At 27.1% G+C, this 18,529-nt stretch overlaps 1 protein-coding gene across 1 annotated transcript; it reads left to right on the forward strand.

Annotated features, from left to right (window-relative positions):
- Positions 1-5,953: 5,953 nt before the first annotated feature.
- Positions 5,954-17,272, forward strand: LOC113852209. Its single transcript, XM_027482449.1, has 8 exons — positions 5,954-6,172; positions 7,494-7,685; positions 8,777-8,942; positions 9,087-9,554; positions 13,803-14,131; positions 15,294-15,485; positions 16,044-16,209; positions 16,507-17,272. The coding sequence occupies exons 1-8, from the start codon at positions 5,954-5,956 to the stop codon at positions 16,986-16,988; spliced, it is 2,214 nt and encodes a 737-aa protein (XP_027338250.1). The 3' UTR covers positions 16,989-17,272.
- The last annotated feature ends 1,257 nt before the right edge of the window (positions 17,273-18,529 follow it).

The following is an 18,529-nucleotide window of genomic DNA, read 5'->3' on the forward strand; positions in this document are numbered from 1 at the left end:
AAAATCTCACACCAGATAAACCCAGTGAGAATCCTTCAATGCGACATCCACAGAAGCAACACGTTCCTGATCCAGCATGCTTTGCTAAATTCATCTATTTTATTTCATCCATGACGTTTCCAAATTCATTTATTACTTCCACTAGGGATGATGAAGAAAAAATAGTTCCATTCAATTACTTATGATCCAAGATAGCATATTGGATAATGATATTAATATTTTAGTCACAAATGATATTGCTTTATGTCTAATTTCCTGCATTGGCTGCAGTTATTAGCAGCTTTTGACTGCGAAATTGATAGAAACATCACTTTTTATTTATAGATTGGATCCGTGTATGATTAAAAATATTAGGAAGAATATTGGTAAAAATTCTGAAGATTTTGAATTCTTTATCTAGTTAACATATTTTAGGATACAGTATTTTAAATTCTCTTAAAAATTGAATTTCTATCTTAAAATCCCCCATTCAATCAAACTGTTGAAGTTAACTATTTTATAAATAATGGGAACTTAACCAAAAGCTTGGTTTTCCAAGTGCTTTTCAACCTAATTTTGAGTATCTTAAGCTGAAGTATCATCTGTAATCCTTTTTGATATTGTAACAACTCAATCAATCTTGAGCCGCGGCATAAGATAATTAATTTTCCCAAATCTACCATACCAACATAAAGGTTGTGCCTTCGAAGTCTTGGTTAAAGCAATGGCTAATTCGTGAATATTCTATTTTAATGACAAACAAAATGCAGTTTCATTACTACATTATTTCACTTTCTTATGGTTATTTATATATGGTTGTCAATTAATTACGCAATATATAATAACAACAAATCACTATTTAATTAGTTAATTTTGATTTATTTGTAGTTTAGGTCTCTATAATGTAAAAAACTATAATTTTAGTTCCTTCAAAATTAGGTTCGCTTAGTCTTTCTGTTTTTACAACCAAGAAATTTTGGTCTTGCTTTTGAATTTCTTCTACCTAATTAAGAACCTTAGAAGTCCTAATTTCTATAAAAATATTTAGGTTTTTAAGATGGATTTAGGATATAAAATAAATTTAAAGGTTTATAAGTTAAAAACAAATCAAATTTGATAATTTTTGAAGGATTTTATAAGATACAAAATTATAATTTGAAGAGTGAAAATTTATTTTTTGTATTTTGTGCAAAATTTAAGATGTGTTGGTGAGTTTTGAGAAGATGAAGATTCAAAATAATTTAATTAAGATAATTCACGAAAATTTTTATTATAAAAACAATGTTTAATTTAAGAGTTTTGGTTTTAAAATAATTGATTGTAAGAGCAAATTTACTTAATTTAAAAAAAATTTATTTGGCTAAAATATAAAACTTATGGGACTAAAATTATATAAAGTTCAAATTAAAAGATAAAAAATATAATTAAATATCAATTTCATATAAAACCATTTTTAGTATAAATAAAATGAAATATCTTTTGTTATTTTTTTTTTGGAAAGTAATTTTTTTTATGATTTGTAAATGCAAAAAATTTTACTTTTTTTTTGGCTATGATTACCTAATGGTACAAATTATTCAAAGTCATTTTATACTTTCTGTTTTGTTTTTCTTTGGAACAAATCAAGGGTATTTTTTATACACGATATCAAAATATAGTATACATATGTATCTTTTATATATATATATATATATATATATATATATATATATATATATATTATATTTTAGTTCGAGTAATATTAACAAATACCATTAAGGACCTTAAAAAAAAGTACCATTAAGATTCTGGTTCATGAATTGATTTTTTTTTTAAATATCATTCACATTTTTTATTATGATCTTGAATACAAATTTATTTTAAGTTTATAACAGTTATTCTTAAACATTTGTTAATGAGACATTTTCATTAATTTATTACTGAAAGTAGAACATTTTTTTTCCTTTAATTGAGCTGAATTGAAATAATTATAGTCGTTAATTTGAAGTGTTTGTTCAAAAAAAAAATTTAATAATTTTTATATGTATATAAAAATTAAATAAAAAATTATATACAATATTAATTATTTGACTTCAAAATGATAAAAGATACCTGTTTGTAAACTATGCAGTTATATATGCTTAGAATTCGAGTTCAGATTTAGAAAGTGACATATTAGAATTAGGCTTTCGTTACACTACACGAAAAGGAAAAATAATATTAGTATAAAGACCATTAATTAAGTAATTCTGAATTACAACTCCCGATATGTTTTTCTTTCTTTTGTATGATGTTCGTTGCTGAGTTTCTTGTACACTTTTGATTTATTATTAGAAGAATGGTTGATGACTTGATGCATTAGTTAGAGGGCATTTAAAGGCATTTTTTAGTGTATATTTTCAATATATTTCTAAAATGTGCATATTAAAAAATAAAATAAAATATTTATACATAATGTTACATATAATATTAAATGGATTTACTTATCTATCCCCTTTTATTTCATATTATCATTTCATTGTCTATATCTTTTTAATTTATAAAAAAGTTGAATGGATTTACTTTACAATTATCATTTTTCTTTTACAATTTTTCATTTTTTTCGAAAATTTTAAATGTATTGTAAATAATTTATTTTTCTATTAATTACGTTAACTCAATTAAAAAATTATTTTTTTCTATTATGATCTGTTTTACACCTTTTCCTTTCTTTTTATTGTGCATGGGGAAAGGAGTAATCGGATGAAAGATCCAATGGTACAGTGGAAAAAAAATTATGAATGAAGCCCAATGGTACTTTGTGTGCTGTGATATGAAGGAAAGAAAGAGAAAGAAGAACAAAAATAATAAGAAGTAATGGAGAAAAAGGAGGAAGAAAAAAAAAAGGAAGAATAGAAAATTTGGAAGAGGTGAAGTAGAATAAGACGAGGCAGGTAAACATGACAGAAAAATAATTTTTTAATAGAATTAACGCAATTAATAAAAATATTTGATTTAAAATATATTTAAAAATTAAAGGATTAAATTAAAACTTTTAAAAATTTGAAGATAATAACAACAAATTAAGTAATAAAAATATAATTTACCAAAAAATTATCTAACAATAAATAATGACATGGACGATGGTCCTACTTATTCCACAAGCCAACGATGCAATGCAGCCAAGAAAGTTTGGTAATGAACTAAAAGGAATGAAGATTAAATTAATAATTAAGAGGTAATGTAAATAATACTATGTTATTACATCAGTTTTAAAAATGTTTTGTTATTAAATTATTGAAAATTAAAATATCACAAACTTTTAAAAATAAATGAAGCACATGGATATCATAGTTAAATATAAATTAATACTACTAAGTACAAACAAAAAAAGAGACAAAGGTTTTCTTCTTTTGAAGAAGAAAAGAAAAGATTGGGTTAGGTTTGGTTAATTTGATTACATAATCAAATCTCTTTCTTTGAATACTTCATCTTCATATTTCAACCCTCCATATATACGTAACGTCTGTACCGTTGCCACCATAGAAAATTATGTTTGGAATTGCAATCTACTAATCAAATCAATTTTGTGTATCATCAAACCATCGAAAGCTACTTTAATATAACTATTAAGATTTTATTTTTTAAAAACTATTTTATATTTATTTATTACAAATAAGACTAAAATCAGTGTTAATTTATTTTTAAAATAATTAATTTTAAAATTATATTTATTATATATCTTGATTTGTTGATAATGTAGAAATATTTACACGTATCAAGATTAAAATATTTATTAATATGTCACTTAAGTTATTTGTTAATAATAATAATAATAATAATAATATTTAATTATATATTTTTCTCCTAAACTTGGACTATAAAAAATGTACTGAAAATATATAAGAATATTAATAATATTTTTATAAAAAATTATTTGTAATTCTTTAAAAAAGTCTTTAATTAATATTTGCATCTAAGAATAAGATAAAAATTAATATTATCTTAAATTGTTAAATAAATAAATAAAAATAAAAATTTCTTTTGGAAGAAAAGTGGGAGAAAAGTTTTATGAAAGTTTTGTGCAAGTATCCATATACAAATATCAATATGTGTGATAATGTTAGATAAGGCACTGAGGATTCGGTAATGTGTGTTATGTCTAAGCACGAAACAACAAATATATGATGATACTAATTGCAATGTATATATACTTCTATTTATAGACACTTTCGTTTTTTTATGTTATAATGTATTACTTTTCACTTTTGACAAAAAATCATAAAGTTTAATATTTAACAAATAATTCAAATACTTTACTCACAATAACAATCTATTGATTGAGTGAGTTTAACAAAGTTCAAAAATAAGAATAATCATAAAGTCATCAATCTCTCTGCCCAAGGAAATTATGGACCTCTTTTTATGTTTGAAATTTTGGTGAATGATTATAACTCAGCAGTTCGTTTTGTATCTACCACTTTCGATGTTCATCACAGTTTTTGGTTTTTAAAGAAAGTCGTCTCATCTTGTTCATTTATTCTAAAATAATTAATGGTGTGCCTATTTACTCTTCAAAACTGAGGTGTGCCCGTTGTGTATTAAACTTATTTAATTGAAGAAATTTTTCATGCGGATAAAAATGTTTCAAGTTTTTTACATTGCATGAATTTTTGTCAAAAAGTAAAATGCATTTATAAAGTGGCAAATAGTTCATATGTCAATATGGTACACGGTAATGATATCAGAGAAGCTAATTGATTACATTGTATAAACAGTATTTTATCTATTTTATAAGTTATTTAAATTTTTAAAATACTTTTGATTACTATGTCAAATTGAAGACAATGATTATATATTATTCTGCAAATGAAAGTTTGTGGATAATTTAAATGAATGCCTGATGCTGGTTAAAATGTCATTGTTTCAAAACTTGATACAAGAGCTGGCAAGTATATATACATCTACTTTTAAACATTAACTTTTGTTTTCGTGTATAAAAAAGTAATATTCTTCATTTTGTTTAAAGACATGCTCCAACAATACTCTTAAAGCAGATTTTAATCGAGAGCCACGTTCTCAAGTCTTCAGTTTTCACCTTAACCTTTTGTATTTTTGTGTGAAATTCCAACTTCTCTTAAATTTGTTTGCTTGTGTGCTCCAACCACATTAAAGCAGATTTAACAATGACATTTCAAGAAGTAAATGATATTATACATAAATCGATCCTTTCATAAATCAAGAAATAATCATGATCTGGGGTAAATGTTCATCGAGGCCCATTAAATTTATGCGTCTGCATTTAACATTTACAATATACACTCCTCATAATACATCATAGAATTATGTGTATTGCTAATAATTATGTATCAAATTTAAAGACACCTAAAATTTTAACGATTATATCACATTGACATAAATACAAAGTTATTTCTGTCATGATTATGCATCATTTACACGCAACTTAATATTTAATAAGATACATGATCTGTTCTTATTGTTAATTTACTGATACAAACATTAACTTAAAATATTGGATAGCCTTCTTAAATATACCAACCTCATCATCGTCAAGCCTGCATATCAATTCGACCATGGTTACTCTTTGTACTTCATTAAGCCTACCGTCTTTCAATTTATAAAAAAATACCAGATCAATTAAATACATAAATCGACCCATTGGTAAATCAAGTAGTTGTCACGGACATCATATAATATACGTTAAACTTGTTTCAGTTTACTTTCAGATAAAATATCAATTTTAATAACCCATCGCGAAAAGAGCAATGCTATATATTTTTATTCATTTTCTGTAACATATATTACAACTTATTTTTTCTCTGTATGTGGGAATATGACTTCTCTATTAAATAATGTAAGAAACGAGTAATTATTTTTTTAAGTCAATACAAACATTTGCAATATCGTGATTTACAAGAAACCAGCGAATATATCTCTATAAATAAAGGAGAGTAATGAGATCTGAGAACAGAGTGAGAATTAAAGTGTAGCCAAAATGGGTTCCATGCGTCTTGTAGTAGTGGCAGTGTGGTGTGTGGTTGCGATGCATGGAGGGTTTTCAGTCTCATATGCTCAGCTAAGTCCAAAGTTCTACGATGAAACATGTCCACAACTCAAAAATATTGTGTTTGGAGTCATTCTCAGAGCTTCCTTCTCCGATCCCCGTATAGGTGCCAGCCTCATCAGGCTTCATTTTCATGATTGCTTTGTTCAAGTGCGTTCTTGTTCCAAAATGCTTTACCTTTATATATACATATCATGTTCTAACTTTTCTATACTTGCCACTGTGCATATTAATTACTGATTTTTTTTTTCCCCACATTTACACATAAACATGCAAAATGTATTTTGAACCATTAGAGAGGATAGTTTACGGACTAAATAATTAAATTTTAAGCAAATTAATAAGATTTTATCTATAAAATAGTTAAGAAAAAAGTTGCAAAATTTTTTAATGCAACATTTTATCTTTAGTTTATTAGTTTATTTTTAATACAATATCTATTCTATGAGATGATATAGATAGAGAGATGGGTAGAGATTAAGTAACTTTAATTCTTAAGTTAAAAAATTGATAATTTTTCAAATTATTTTATTTTAATATCTAATATACATTTTTTAAAATGTAAATAAATATTAACTATAAAATTAAATATCTATAATAATCTAGTCTATTTAAAATTTGATGTACATGAACATATAACTTTATTTAATATTTGAAAGGACAAATTTTAATATTTATATAAAATTATCAAATAAAAGAATTGTATCAAAGTTAATTTGAGAGTAACTTAATTCTTTGCTCATATATATGTGTAAGAAAAAAGTAATAATACCTAATATTATATATTGTATCAAATTTTTGTAGATCACACAACGTATCCTTTAAAAGAAAGAAAAAAATTGGTAGGAAACAGTGAAAGAAATAATTACAACAAGTGTTCAAACTTTTGAGAAAAAAATGCAACTACATAACATTTTTGTTTTATCATATAACCTTGCAAAGAAACGTTGACATTTACCATTATATAATTAATGGACGCGCGGTGTCTAGGTGAGATATAGAATATGCTTAGTGTATGGTGGAGAGAAACTTGTAGTTATAATTTAATCTTACTTTAATTAACTATGAGAAGTCTTGTAAAAAACAAATGAAAAGCTGCAGTCCAGACTTAAGATTAGGATATTGGTGACAAATCAAGTCAAACGCGTGTTTGGAAATAAGTTCATACTTTTAGAATTACGTTAAATACAAGTGTATTTTGATTATTATGTTAATATATTTGATTAATTCAAATCAAAATTAATTTTGTCTTTGAATTAATTTACATTAAAGTAAATATGATAAAGATATGATTTTTGTATTGAGTTAAAAATTAAAATAAAATTTATTACCGATTTACTTTCAAAAGTAAAACATTAAACATAAATTTCATCATTTTAAAGTTATTTCAAATAAAATTGAATTCATCCACACTTAAATTTTTAATCCTTAATCCAAATATACACTTGATTGTTTATGTTTTGTGATACAGGGTTGTGATGGATCAGTTTTGTTGAACAACACTGCAACAATAGAAAGCGAGCAAGATGCAGTTCCAAACAAAAACTCAATAAGGGGTTTGAATGTTGTCAATGACATTAAAACAATGGTGGAAGCTTTTTGTCCAGCCACAGTTTCTTGTGCTGATATTCTTGCTATTGCAGCTGAAGTAGCTTCTGTTCTGGTAAGTCACAACTCCATCCCAAACCGTTTAGAAAACAGTTTATCCCATGGATTAAATATTTTGTGGCCTTGGGATTCAAATATAAAATTTGCAATTTGTACCTAAAAAACTTTTGAAATTTGTTTAATATTTTATTTACGTTATGAATTCATAATATAATTTATTTTTTTATTTTTAATAAATAAAATCTCTTTCACATGCAAATTTTACAGATAAAATTGTAATTTTTTTCTTAAGAAAATATTAATTAAGTTAATAATATACAAAAAGACTACATATTTTTGTGATATAAAAATTTATAATAAATTTTCATACTTAAATAAGTGTTTTGCCCTTTCATTTTTCAAAATTTTTTAGTATAAAACTTGGACGAATGAATAAACCTATTTTAACCCAACTCATTATTTAAATCCGTTTAAAAAATTTAAACCCCCCCCCCCCCCCTTTTTTTTAATTGGAGCTTGGTGCCTTATGCAATGAATTATTTTTTTCTTTTAATTTCCTATCTATTATTATACACCCTTAGAGTGAAACTGGCTAATTCTTTCGTGTTCTGAGTGATGATCAGGCCCCTCCTCAGGACTAACATCCCCAAATTTCGAGTCTTTATCCTTTATTGTTAAAGGCAATTAATTTATCACGCTCTATAGTAGATCGACAAAAATATAATTTAGGATAATATCAAAATATACACTATATATATAGCTGTTGTTTTGGTAAATGTAGTTGCACATGCGAGTTGTTTCATGTAAAATGCTTCTTTTCATAACTTTTACTTTTGGAAATAATACTAAACTAAAAAGGAGTTTCATAGTTTGACCTTGGTGTTAATTAGAGACTAGAGATACATCTTTGGTGATTTATTAAATAATTATGACCCATATGCCAAATATTTGTACAACATTGGCAAAAAAGGGATATATATCAATATATCATAGGCATACTCAACAACATGGTATCCCAAAACAAGAATTTCTAGTTTTCTTCTGGGCAAAATAACTTGGAAGCTCTATAAGCTAAATATATCCACCTTTTTTTGTGTCTTTATGTATAGATATCCACTTAAAGTTGTTCAATTTATTTATTTACAGGGTGGAGGTCCATCATGGCCAATTCCATTGGGAAGAAGGGACAGCTTAACAGCAAATCTAACCCTTGCAAATCAAAATCTTCCAGCACCTTTCTTCACACTTGATCAACTAAAAGCTTCCTTTGCTGTTCAAGGTCTCAATACAATTGATTTAGTTACACTCTCAGGTATACATAATCAAAGTAATATTTGCTAGTAGCTAGCAATAAGTTGTTTATATATATATATATATATATATATATATATATATAGACACACACATATTACACTACATGTTGGTCTAAATAATTTCAAACCATTAATATATGCAGGTGCTCATACATTTGGAAGAGCTCACTGTAGTACATTCATTAACCGATTGTACAATTTCAACAACACTGGAATTCCTGATCCAACTTTGAACACAACTTACTTAGAAATATTGCGTGAGATATGCCCCCAGAATGGAACTGGGAATAACATTACTAATTTGGACCCTACCACACCTAATGGATTTGATAACCACTACTACTCCAATCTTCAGCAACTCAATGGCTTACTTCAAAGTGATCAAGAGCTATTCTCCACTCCTAATGCGGATACCACTGACATTGTAAATAGCTTCAGTAGTGACCAAAATCTCTTCTTTGAAAACTTTAGCGTGTCAATCATAAAAATGGGCAAAATTGGAGTGCTAACGGGAGATGAAGGAGAAATTCGGTTACAGTGTAATTTTGTGAATGGTGACTCTACTGGATTAGCTGGTCTTGCATCCAAAGATTCAAAAGACGTTTTGGTTAGCTCAATCTAAATAAGTTAATAGGGATGCGCTAGCTAGCATGTTGTGTGGATATGATATCTCTTATTGAAATAATCCAAAGGAGTGTGCATGCCAATGTGATTTTGCCATGTAGCTCTTGTCATGTTACTTACTTTAAATGTCTCCATCCCTCTCCCTCGTTCGTTTTTGAGTAGTATCAAGTTTACACGTTTTTTTTTCTTCATACTTTACGCACAGAAGTAAATCAGAAACCATAAATTCCTTTACAACATTTTATACATATTTTAATATAGAAGAATCTTGCCATGTGTTCATCATGTAATTCAAATCATGTTTGAATTTAGTTTAATGCTACACAACCAGATAATTAATTGAAAATAATTTGATAGAATTAATTTATCATGATTTAAAAATTGGGTCGGATAAATTAATCATTTAAACTATTCATTTTTCAGATAGAAATAGCCTATCTTTGATTCTTGTCATTTTTCTTATTTTTGGATAAAAAATTATATATGGTTGAAAAATAATATACTTTTCCTATTTGTAATTTCTTTTGTTTTTGTCATTTTTTATTAAGAAAACAAAGATGTACAAAAAAAACACAAATGATCTGGATCCTCGTACATTTAAAAGTCAATAATGATATAAATTCATTATGACAATAATTTAGACAAATTAACTCAAAATAGCTAATGTTTATATATTTATAATAATTAATATAGTTTAGATTTAATATTGAATTGATTAATATGGTCTTTGTGAGAGGTTAATTATAATTTTCATCAACCTCAGTATCTATTTTGGAAGTATTCTTTATGCGTAAATGACCATACTAAATATGTGATGGAACATGCCAACAAACTCAACTAAGTCTTGTCCTTAAGATATGAAGACGAAAGAAGACCTAGCGTGTTTATATCTTCATGATCCTTTTCAGTTTGTTAATAAAAGTCAAAACAACAAGAAATAGCGATAAATCATAAAGAAACCTAAAATGTATCGCATAATTCGTAAAACTGATTAATAAAAGTAAATGCAAAAATTTCATTGTAGAAACATATATAAAAAACTAAAGTTATGCTACTTCGTAAATTAAACTTATTTTAAATGTGTCTTTATATATAGTAGTGGTTCTTTATACTACAAAGAGTACGAAAGTCTAAAACAATGGCTATAGAAAGAATTATTGTTAAAGATTGACCTTTTAATGGAAGCTTGGGTTCTCTACATCGCATCTTGCTTTTAGATCTGGAGCTTTAAAAAGACCTAACATTCATATTGAAGACTTTTAATGGCTAGATTATATTTCTTGGATGAATGTTGCGTCTCTAAGCGTTTCTGATTTAGTTTTTAGGCCTTTGAATATTTATCAATATTTTTAGGACTCTTTCTCATGTACTTTCGATATATAGAATATTTAGAGACAGACTTTCATTAATTTAATTTGCTCACAAGATGTGCATGGGAAGAATATATTTAAAATGGAAGATTGTTTTTTTAGAGTATAATTCAAATCAACGAAGAATCATTATAAAACAAAGTGTACAAACCTTAAATGTGCATAATCGTAATTTTAAGACATTGCATAATGGGGTACACGTACATGCCCTCTTCATACCAGGAAAAAAGTTCAGATGTCCAAGTTAGCTGTATCAAGAAAAGCAACTTGCGACGCCACGTCCTTAAATTTCTCGATCCAGTATTCGCCCCAAGTTTTAAAGTTGATGTCGGCTACTTTATACTATGTGCTTTTCAAAATATATTTTGATTAAACATTTCAAATTTAATCAAAAACTAAACACAGGCGTAGGAAATAATTGTGATATATATTTTCTTGGTTTTAGTTATAAAAACTTTAATACCTGCTTATTAATTTTCATAATTTATATGTATATAAATCAGCATCTAATTTCGCAGTCGTTCTTATTGACAAAACGATAATTACTGTGACAACTTGCATAGAACTTTTTAAAGCCTAACCTAGCTACCTTCCTAATTTGACTCTTCAACGTTCATGTATGTTCTTCCAAAATCAATCCGTGTCTTGCCACAGTACAAAACACAGACACTTCGGAATTTCAAATGCTACCTTAATATTTGTCAGCGAACTAATAGACAGCAGACATGAATGTGCATTAATGTTCTTTAACTCGATCCAACTACTACTTATCATATTAGTAATCGAAGTTTGTGGTGGATAAGTTCATGCTTCCCTCAGAGTCTTTCGTTTAATCTCTTCACAAGATTTGGAACTTTTATTGATGTGACTTTGTGATATTTTTATTATTTCTTTTTTATTTTTATGTAATTTTTTATGAGTAATTTATTAACTTATTTCATTTCTTCCTTAATGAGACATGTTATTAATAATATCACATCTTTTATACTTTTAAATAAAATTTTATTATATAATTATAACTTTTAAATTGAAGTTTAATTATATAAAAAATAAACATGTAAATATCAAATTTAATATACATGATGCAATTTAATTTCTACTAATATAAAGACAAAATTAAAACTAAAAACTTATAAAATTATAATTAAATCATAGCTTCAGTTTAAAGTTAAAATAATTCTTTTTCATGGTGGGTAAGACAAAGGAAGTAATAAAAAATAAAATAAAACCCTGAGCTACATAAATGTGGAAATGTCTTCAAGCTAACAAAGTCTATTATTTCAGGTTTGAAAATGTTCAAAGGCCTATTATTGACTCAAATATATATATTTTCTAAAATTTCCCCTCTTTCTCTCTCTTTAAATGGACACTCGACAACAATTGTCCAATTTTCTAAGCTATATTCAATCATTTCTGCCCATTTTTTATTTAGGGTTTAGGGTTTACCATATACATTAGATGCCAATTTTAAGTAAAAGAAACAATTAAAAAGAATGAAGAGAGTCATCTCCTATCTTAATATATGCAGAGTTAATTTTTAAGACATAAAATATTAGTAATATATTCATATTAATAATAATTTAGTATTAAGGTAATTTTTCATGATAAATATTAACTAATATTCTCATGTCCTTGAGAAACATTAAATAAAAATTTAAATATATTTTAAATATATTTTTGTAAATAATTTTAAATATAATTTAACATAATATTTTATTGTTTAACAAAGACCTTCAAAGCATTAATTAACATCTTTTTAATATAAGATTACCTTAATTTTTCTACTTCATTCTAAAAAATTACATGCATTTTTTACGATTTTTTTAAATCATGTATATTTTTTTATTAAAAACAATCATATTCAAATCAAATAAAGAACTCTCAGTTTAAATATTTAACACGTATCCTTTTACTAGAATTTAAATATAAAATCCTAAATTAAAATAAAATAATATTTTACCAATTTATACAGGTGTGGACGGTGAAATGTATTTTATTTTATGAGAGTTAAACTGTTTTTTTTTTTTTTTATTAAAAGTGGCTTCACCTAATGCTTAAAGGCGCCAATAATGACTGTAGCTGAAAGGAGCAGTTGAACAAATCATTTAAAAGAGACCAAAAAAAAGTCCATTGCCAGAAATGAATAAATAAATAATGAAAAATAATCCAAATGGGTGTTAGAGGCTGCAAAGCATAGTTTACTTTAATGGAAAACTAATGCTTTGTTTTTTTTGGTATGAACACTGATGCTTTGTTGAATAAACATACTCCCACTATGCCAATTAAAGTATGATTAATGACGTAAATGCCAAGAAACACTTCCATTCTACAAACACATCCCGCTCGTGCCGCCCACGTGTCATCTCATAAGGACCACTTTGATTCTCTAATAATATAATATTTTATTTTCATTGCCTTTGGCTGCCATTCACCGTCAGCGGCCTTCGCTTTTATGGGCTCCACCCGCAACACCACCCCTACCAAGTGGCACTGTTAATATCAAAATGTTACACAATTTTAATTTCTTTTTTTATATTTTAAAACCTAAGCATTTTATTTATAACTTGATATTTTAAAATTTTGAGTTGAACAAGTGATATATTTATAATAAACTAATGATTTAACAATTTGAACTAATTTTTTTTGTTAACATCAGTGTAACCACATATGTCTAGTCTTTTTGAGTTCTCTTGTGCTGATATTTAGTCCTGTAAATTTTACGCATAATCTTAAACATAAAAGAGTTTGTTAAAATATTTCACGTTAGTTAAAAATAGAGACAAAATACTTTTTATAATGACTAAATAATTCCCTTTTTATGAATTAGCTTTTTCTTTTTAACACTCCAAGTGTTTGAAATTACAGAATTAACGTTCTTATCATCCACGCAGCGCGAGTCACTTGTCTATATAAATGGTGGATATCTTGCAAGAGCTCTCTGCACACAGTTTTTGGTATCTATATCAGTAAGAAAAATGAGGTGTTTGAATCTCTCGGTGACGGTTCTGTGCTGTGTTGTTGTGCTTGGAGGGTTACCCTTCTCCTCAGATGCACAATTAGATCCATCGTTTTACAAGAATACTTGTCCTAAAGTTCATTCCATTGTGCGTGAAGTCATCAGGGAAGTTTCAAAGAAAGATCCTCGTATGCTTGCTAGTCTCGTCAGGCTTCACTTTCATGACTGCTTTGTTCAAGTATGTTAACTTGTTTCATTCTTTTTTTCTGTCCATTTTAACTCTTCAAAACCCCGTCTTCCATTGTTCATGTATATTGCTACATTTATATCATAAATGAAGAAATACGCTTCAAGTTAATGCAAATTGTGACCATGAAAAAGGGCATGTCTTTTAACATCAACTCACCACTCACAATCTATGCACAATGGGACCACTTTGAAACTTAACTACCGGAATTCATATATACTGGGAAGTAATATGCAGTTCCCAAACACTGATGTCTCTAAATCTCATCATAACCTCCTTTTTGCTTCTTCTTTACGTATATATTATTTTCAACTCCTAGGTCATCATTTATCATTCAAAGTTTTCAAATCTAATCAACTATTTTTCACTTTTGGTAATTTTATCTAAACTTTTTGTGTTTTTTTTTCTTCTCAATTGTAAAAAATTATTAAATTTGTTAAAAATAAATAAATACAAAAGGATTAAGTGAAAGAATTACATAAAAATTAATTTTTTTGTCTTTTTAGTAATTATATTTATTATCTATCCTTTTTTTTTTATCTTTACTCTTTCTTGTTTACTGTATTATTGATCGTATTTTGTATTTTCTTTCCCTTGTATATTTTTTTTTTCTGTCTTTTTATGTCATCACTCATTATTCTACACTGCAAATCAGAATGTCAACAAAATATTTTCCATTAATTTTAATCCTTCTCTTCCTTTTCATTTATATATTTCATCGTAAACCTCTATTCAACGGGTGTAATCAATATGTGACCGAAAAGGGTGTTAATTGAAGACTTCTTATCATAAATATAAAATTGTACGGGGCACCTTGTGAGCCAACTAAAATGCCACTGCTTCTACCTTATCTTCTGATACAGTATATAAGAGTAATTGTTTTCTAAAATAATTATCATTTTTAAGGTTTTACACAAAAATCATTAAACACATTTAATTTTTAAATATAAGTTCATTAATTATAATATCTTTTGGTTTTACTAACATTGTTTACTTCATGAAAATATTTTTAAAATAACATAAAAGTAATTATTTTTTATTTTTAAAATGATAATTATTTTATAACAAAGTAACAGCAGTGGTTTGGAATGTCGAAAATTTCTACTGAGAATGAACAAGAAATAACAATGTTTTTCATGCTTGTGGCATGCAGGGCTGTGATGCATCAATTTTGTTGAACAACACTGCCACTATAGAAAGCGAACAACAAGCTCTTCCAAACAACAACTCCATAAGAGGTTTGGATGTTGTGAATCAGATAAAGACTGCGGTGGAAAATGCTTGTCCGGGCGTAGTTTCTTGTGCTGATATTCTTGCCCTTGCAGCTGAAATATCTTCTGTTTTGGTATATATGCCCCATCCTACATAATACCACTTATAAATGCAATTTCGATTTGATTATGCTTCTCTTCTGACTATAAATTCAATTTATAGAAAAAATATTATTGTGGGTTTATCTAATTTACCCTGAAAGATAAATAACCCTATTTTAGTCAGATTGATAAAGTTGTAATTTTATACTGAAAATTATATTATTTTTTTATGAACAAGATCTCGTTAGTCTATTTATGATGAAATTGCTTTTTATGAGATAACTTGGATGACTCAATTATTGTTTGTCTGAATTCAAACAAAACTCAATTTTTAGTTTTAGGAATTGAGTTTCGGACAATAATACCCATGTTGACTTAAAGGTTGCAATCAATTATTAATCATAGTTGAATAAGTATATCATTGAAAAAATTAGTTGTCTCTTCACAAGGATATTAATTTAAAAGTTTAAGAAACCCATCATCTTTTAAAATTAACTGCTACGTATACTCAAAGATTAGCTCAAAGTGTACATTGTTATCCATGTTTAAGAACTGATCGATCTTAAAATAATATACAAATATATTGACAGGCTCATGGTCCTGATTGGAAAGTTCCATTGGGAAGAAGGGATAGTTTAACAGCAAACAGAACCCTGGCTAATATAAACCTTCCAGCACCTTTCTTTAACCTAACTCAACTCAAAAACGCTTTCACTGCTCAGGGCCTCAGCACCACTGATCTAGTTGCACTCTCAGGTACGACATATTCCTCAATTCACATGATACTATATGCTGCAAGTTATAATAATGTTTAAATAAGTAACTCATCTTTAAAAATATCATAATTTTTTTATTTTATTTTTACTTTAGTATGTTTTAAGATCTATATTAAAATCATATAAAATTTTTATAGGAATTAAATTAAAAAATGATATTTTCAGGGAGTCATAACTTGTTTAAATTTAATAATAATTATACAATTATAAACAAAGAAAGAAAGAACATGATCCTGTATATGATATTTAATATGATTTATATATGCTTAAATTTCAGGTGCTCATACATTTGGGAGAGCCCATTGCTCTTTATTCATCAGTAGATTGTACAACTTCAGCGGCACTGGCAAACCTGATCCAACTCTTGACACAACTTACTTGCAACAACTGCGCCAAATATGCCCCAATGGTGGACCAGATAACCTTGCCAATTTTGACCCAACAACTCCTGATACAATAGACAAAAACTACTACTCCAATCTTCAGGGTCACAAGGGTTTGCTTCAGAGTGATCAAGAGTTGTTCTCAACACCCGGTGCTGATACCATTAGCATTGTCAACAGTTTCAGTAGTGACCAAAATGTTTTCTTTGACAACTTTAAGGCTTCAATGATAAAGATGGGTAACATTGGCGTGCTAACGGGGAACAAAGGAGAAATCCGAAAACAGTGCAATTTTGTTAACAAGAAATCAGTTGATATTGCTAGTGTGGCCTCCCAAGAGTCATCTTCAGAGGAGGGTATGGTTAGCTCAATCTAAATAAATTAGGGTGACAACACTTAGATATGTGTGATTGGAGCTAATAAGCTATAGGCGTGTTCATGTGCTATGTGCCCACGGCTAGTTGTTATGTACTGTGTTTGTGACTTTGTGTAATAACTTCTTTCTTGTAGTTTGAATCATGTAGTGCTCAGGATCAATTTCTCTCTTTTTATCTCTCACTTGCTCTGTTTGTGTCCTTCCTCTGGTTTAAAGGGGTCATGGAGCTAAAACACAGCCCATCACTGTTTATATGCTGTTTTTATTTAATAAACTAAAATTGTTGGATACAACTAAAGGAGATAGTTCAATTATAAATGATTAACATCTGTAGTTTTCCTACCGAAAGAAAACAAAAAATTAGCCGATGTTTATATCAGTCTGCAATGAATAATAATATGAACTACAATTAAACCTTCATAACCGGTCCTAGTCTTTCTCTTCCTTATATATGAGATTGTTGTTGTAAATATCTTTCATAATTAATTTTTCTCTTTCTGTTGAGTTTCTCTTTTTGTGTCCTCCCTCTAGTAGATCTGTGTAAAAAGATAAATAGAGGAAAATCCTATTCTCACAACTATTTATTTATCTTGGTATTCTAAGTGTAGATGCAAATAATTTTAACTTACCACTCTCAATCAGCCAAAGAATACCCTACAAAGTAGGAGTCAACATACAAATGATAGGTTAAGTTGGGGTTAAAATTATACTATGTTCTAATAAATTTATTATTTTCTTGAATTATAAATGTCTTTTGATCTTTATTTTTACTTATCGAGATGAAATTATGCATTTTAATGTATTGTTCTAATGTATAATTTTTATTCTCTACATCTAAATTATAAGTTAAATTGAATTTGAGACAGGAACTGAGACATTCAATTCTATTTTTATATTTACATATATCAGCAATTACTTTTATTGATTCTTTAAAGGTAACAATTTTTATTTTTTCAAAATATTATTCAGCAGGAAAATATGTTTTCAAATTCTGTCATGTATACATTTTTTTAGGCTAGTAATAATCATGAAATGTTGTCAAAACCTTTGTCATATATTTAGCCGCAAACACCTCATTTTAAAAAAAGGCTGATTTTTAATAACAATTTGTTAGTTTTTAAAATTTAAGCACATCATTTATATTGATATTATAGTTCAAATATTAAAAACTAAGTTGAAATTAAAATTGATTAATTTGTCTAACAAAAATTTAATTTGACAGATTATATTATTTTAAAATTAAAATTTAATTTAAGAAATAACAGTTAAAAGAACAAAAAAAATTGCTAAGTAAAATAATAAAATTAATATAGAAAAATTACAAAATTTAATAAAGATGAAAATCACTCTTAACAGTATTATTATTAAAAAAATGGTGATGCAAATTTATAATATAAAGATAAATTATGCAAATTTATTTTTTGAAAAGACGTGTCACATAAAACATGCTGACCAACCCCGAAAAGATAAATCAGTTTGAAAGGTTATGATAGGAGACAAGATAAATTGTAAACTAGATCGATGTAGAGACCTCCCCTTGT

The sequence above is a fragment of the Abrus precatorius genome, unplaced genomic scaffold (genome assembly GCF_003935025.1).
Source record: "Abrus precatorius isolate BTA unplaced genomic scaffold, Abrus_2018 Scaffold10, whole genome shotgun sequence".
NCBI classification, from domain to species: Eukaryota; Viridiplantae; Streptophyta; class Magnoliopsida; order Fabales; family Fabaceae; genus Abrus; species Abrus precatorius.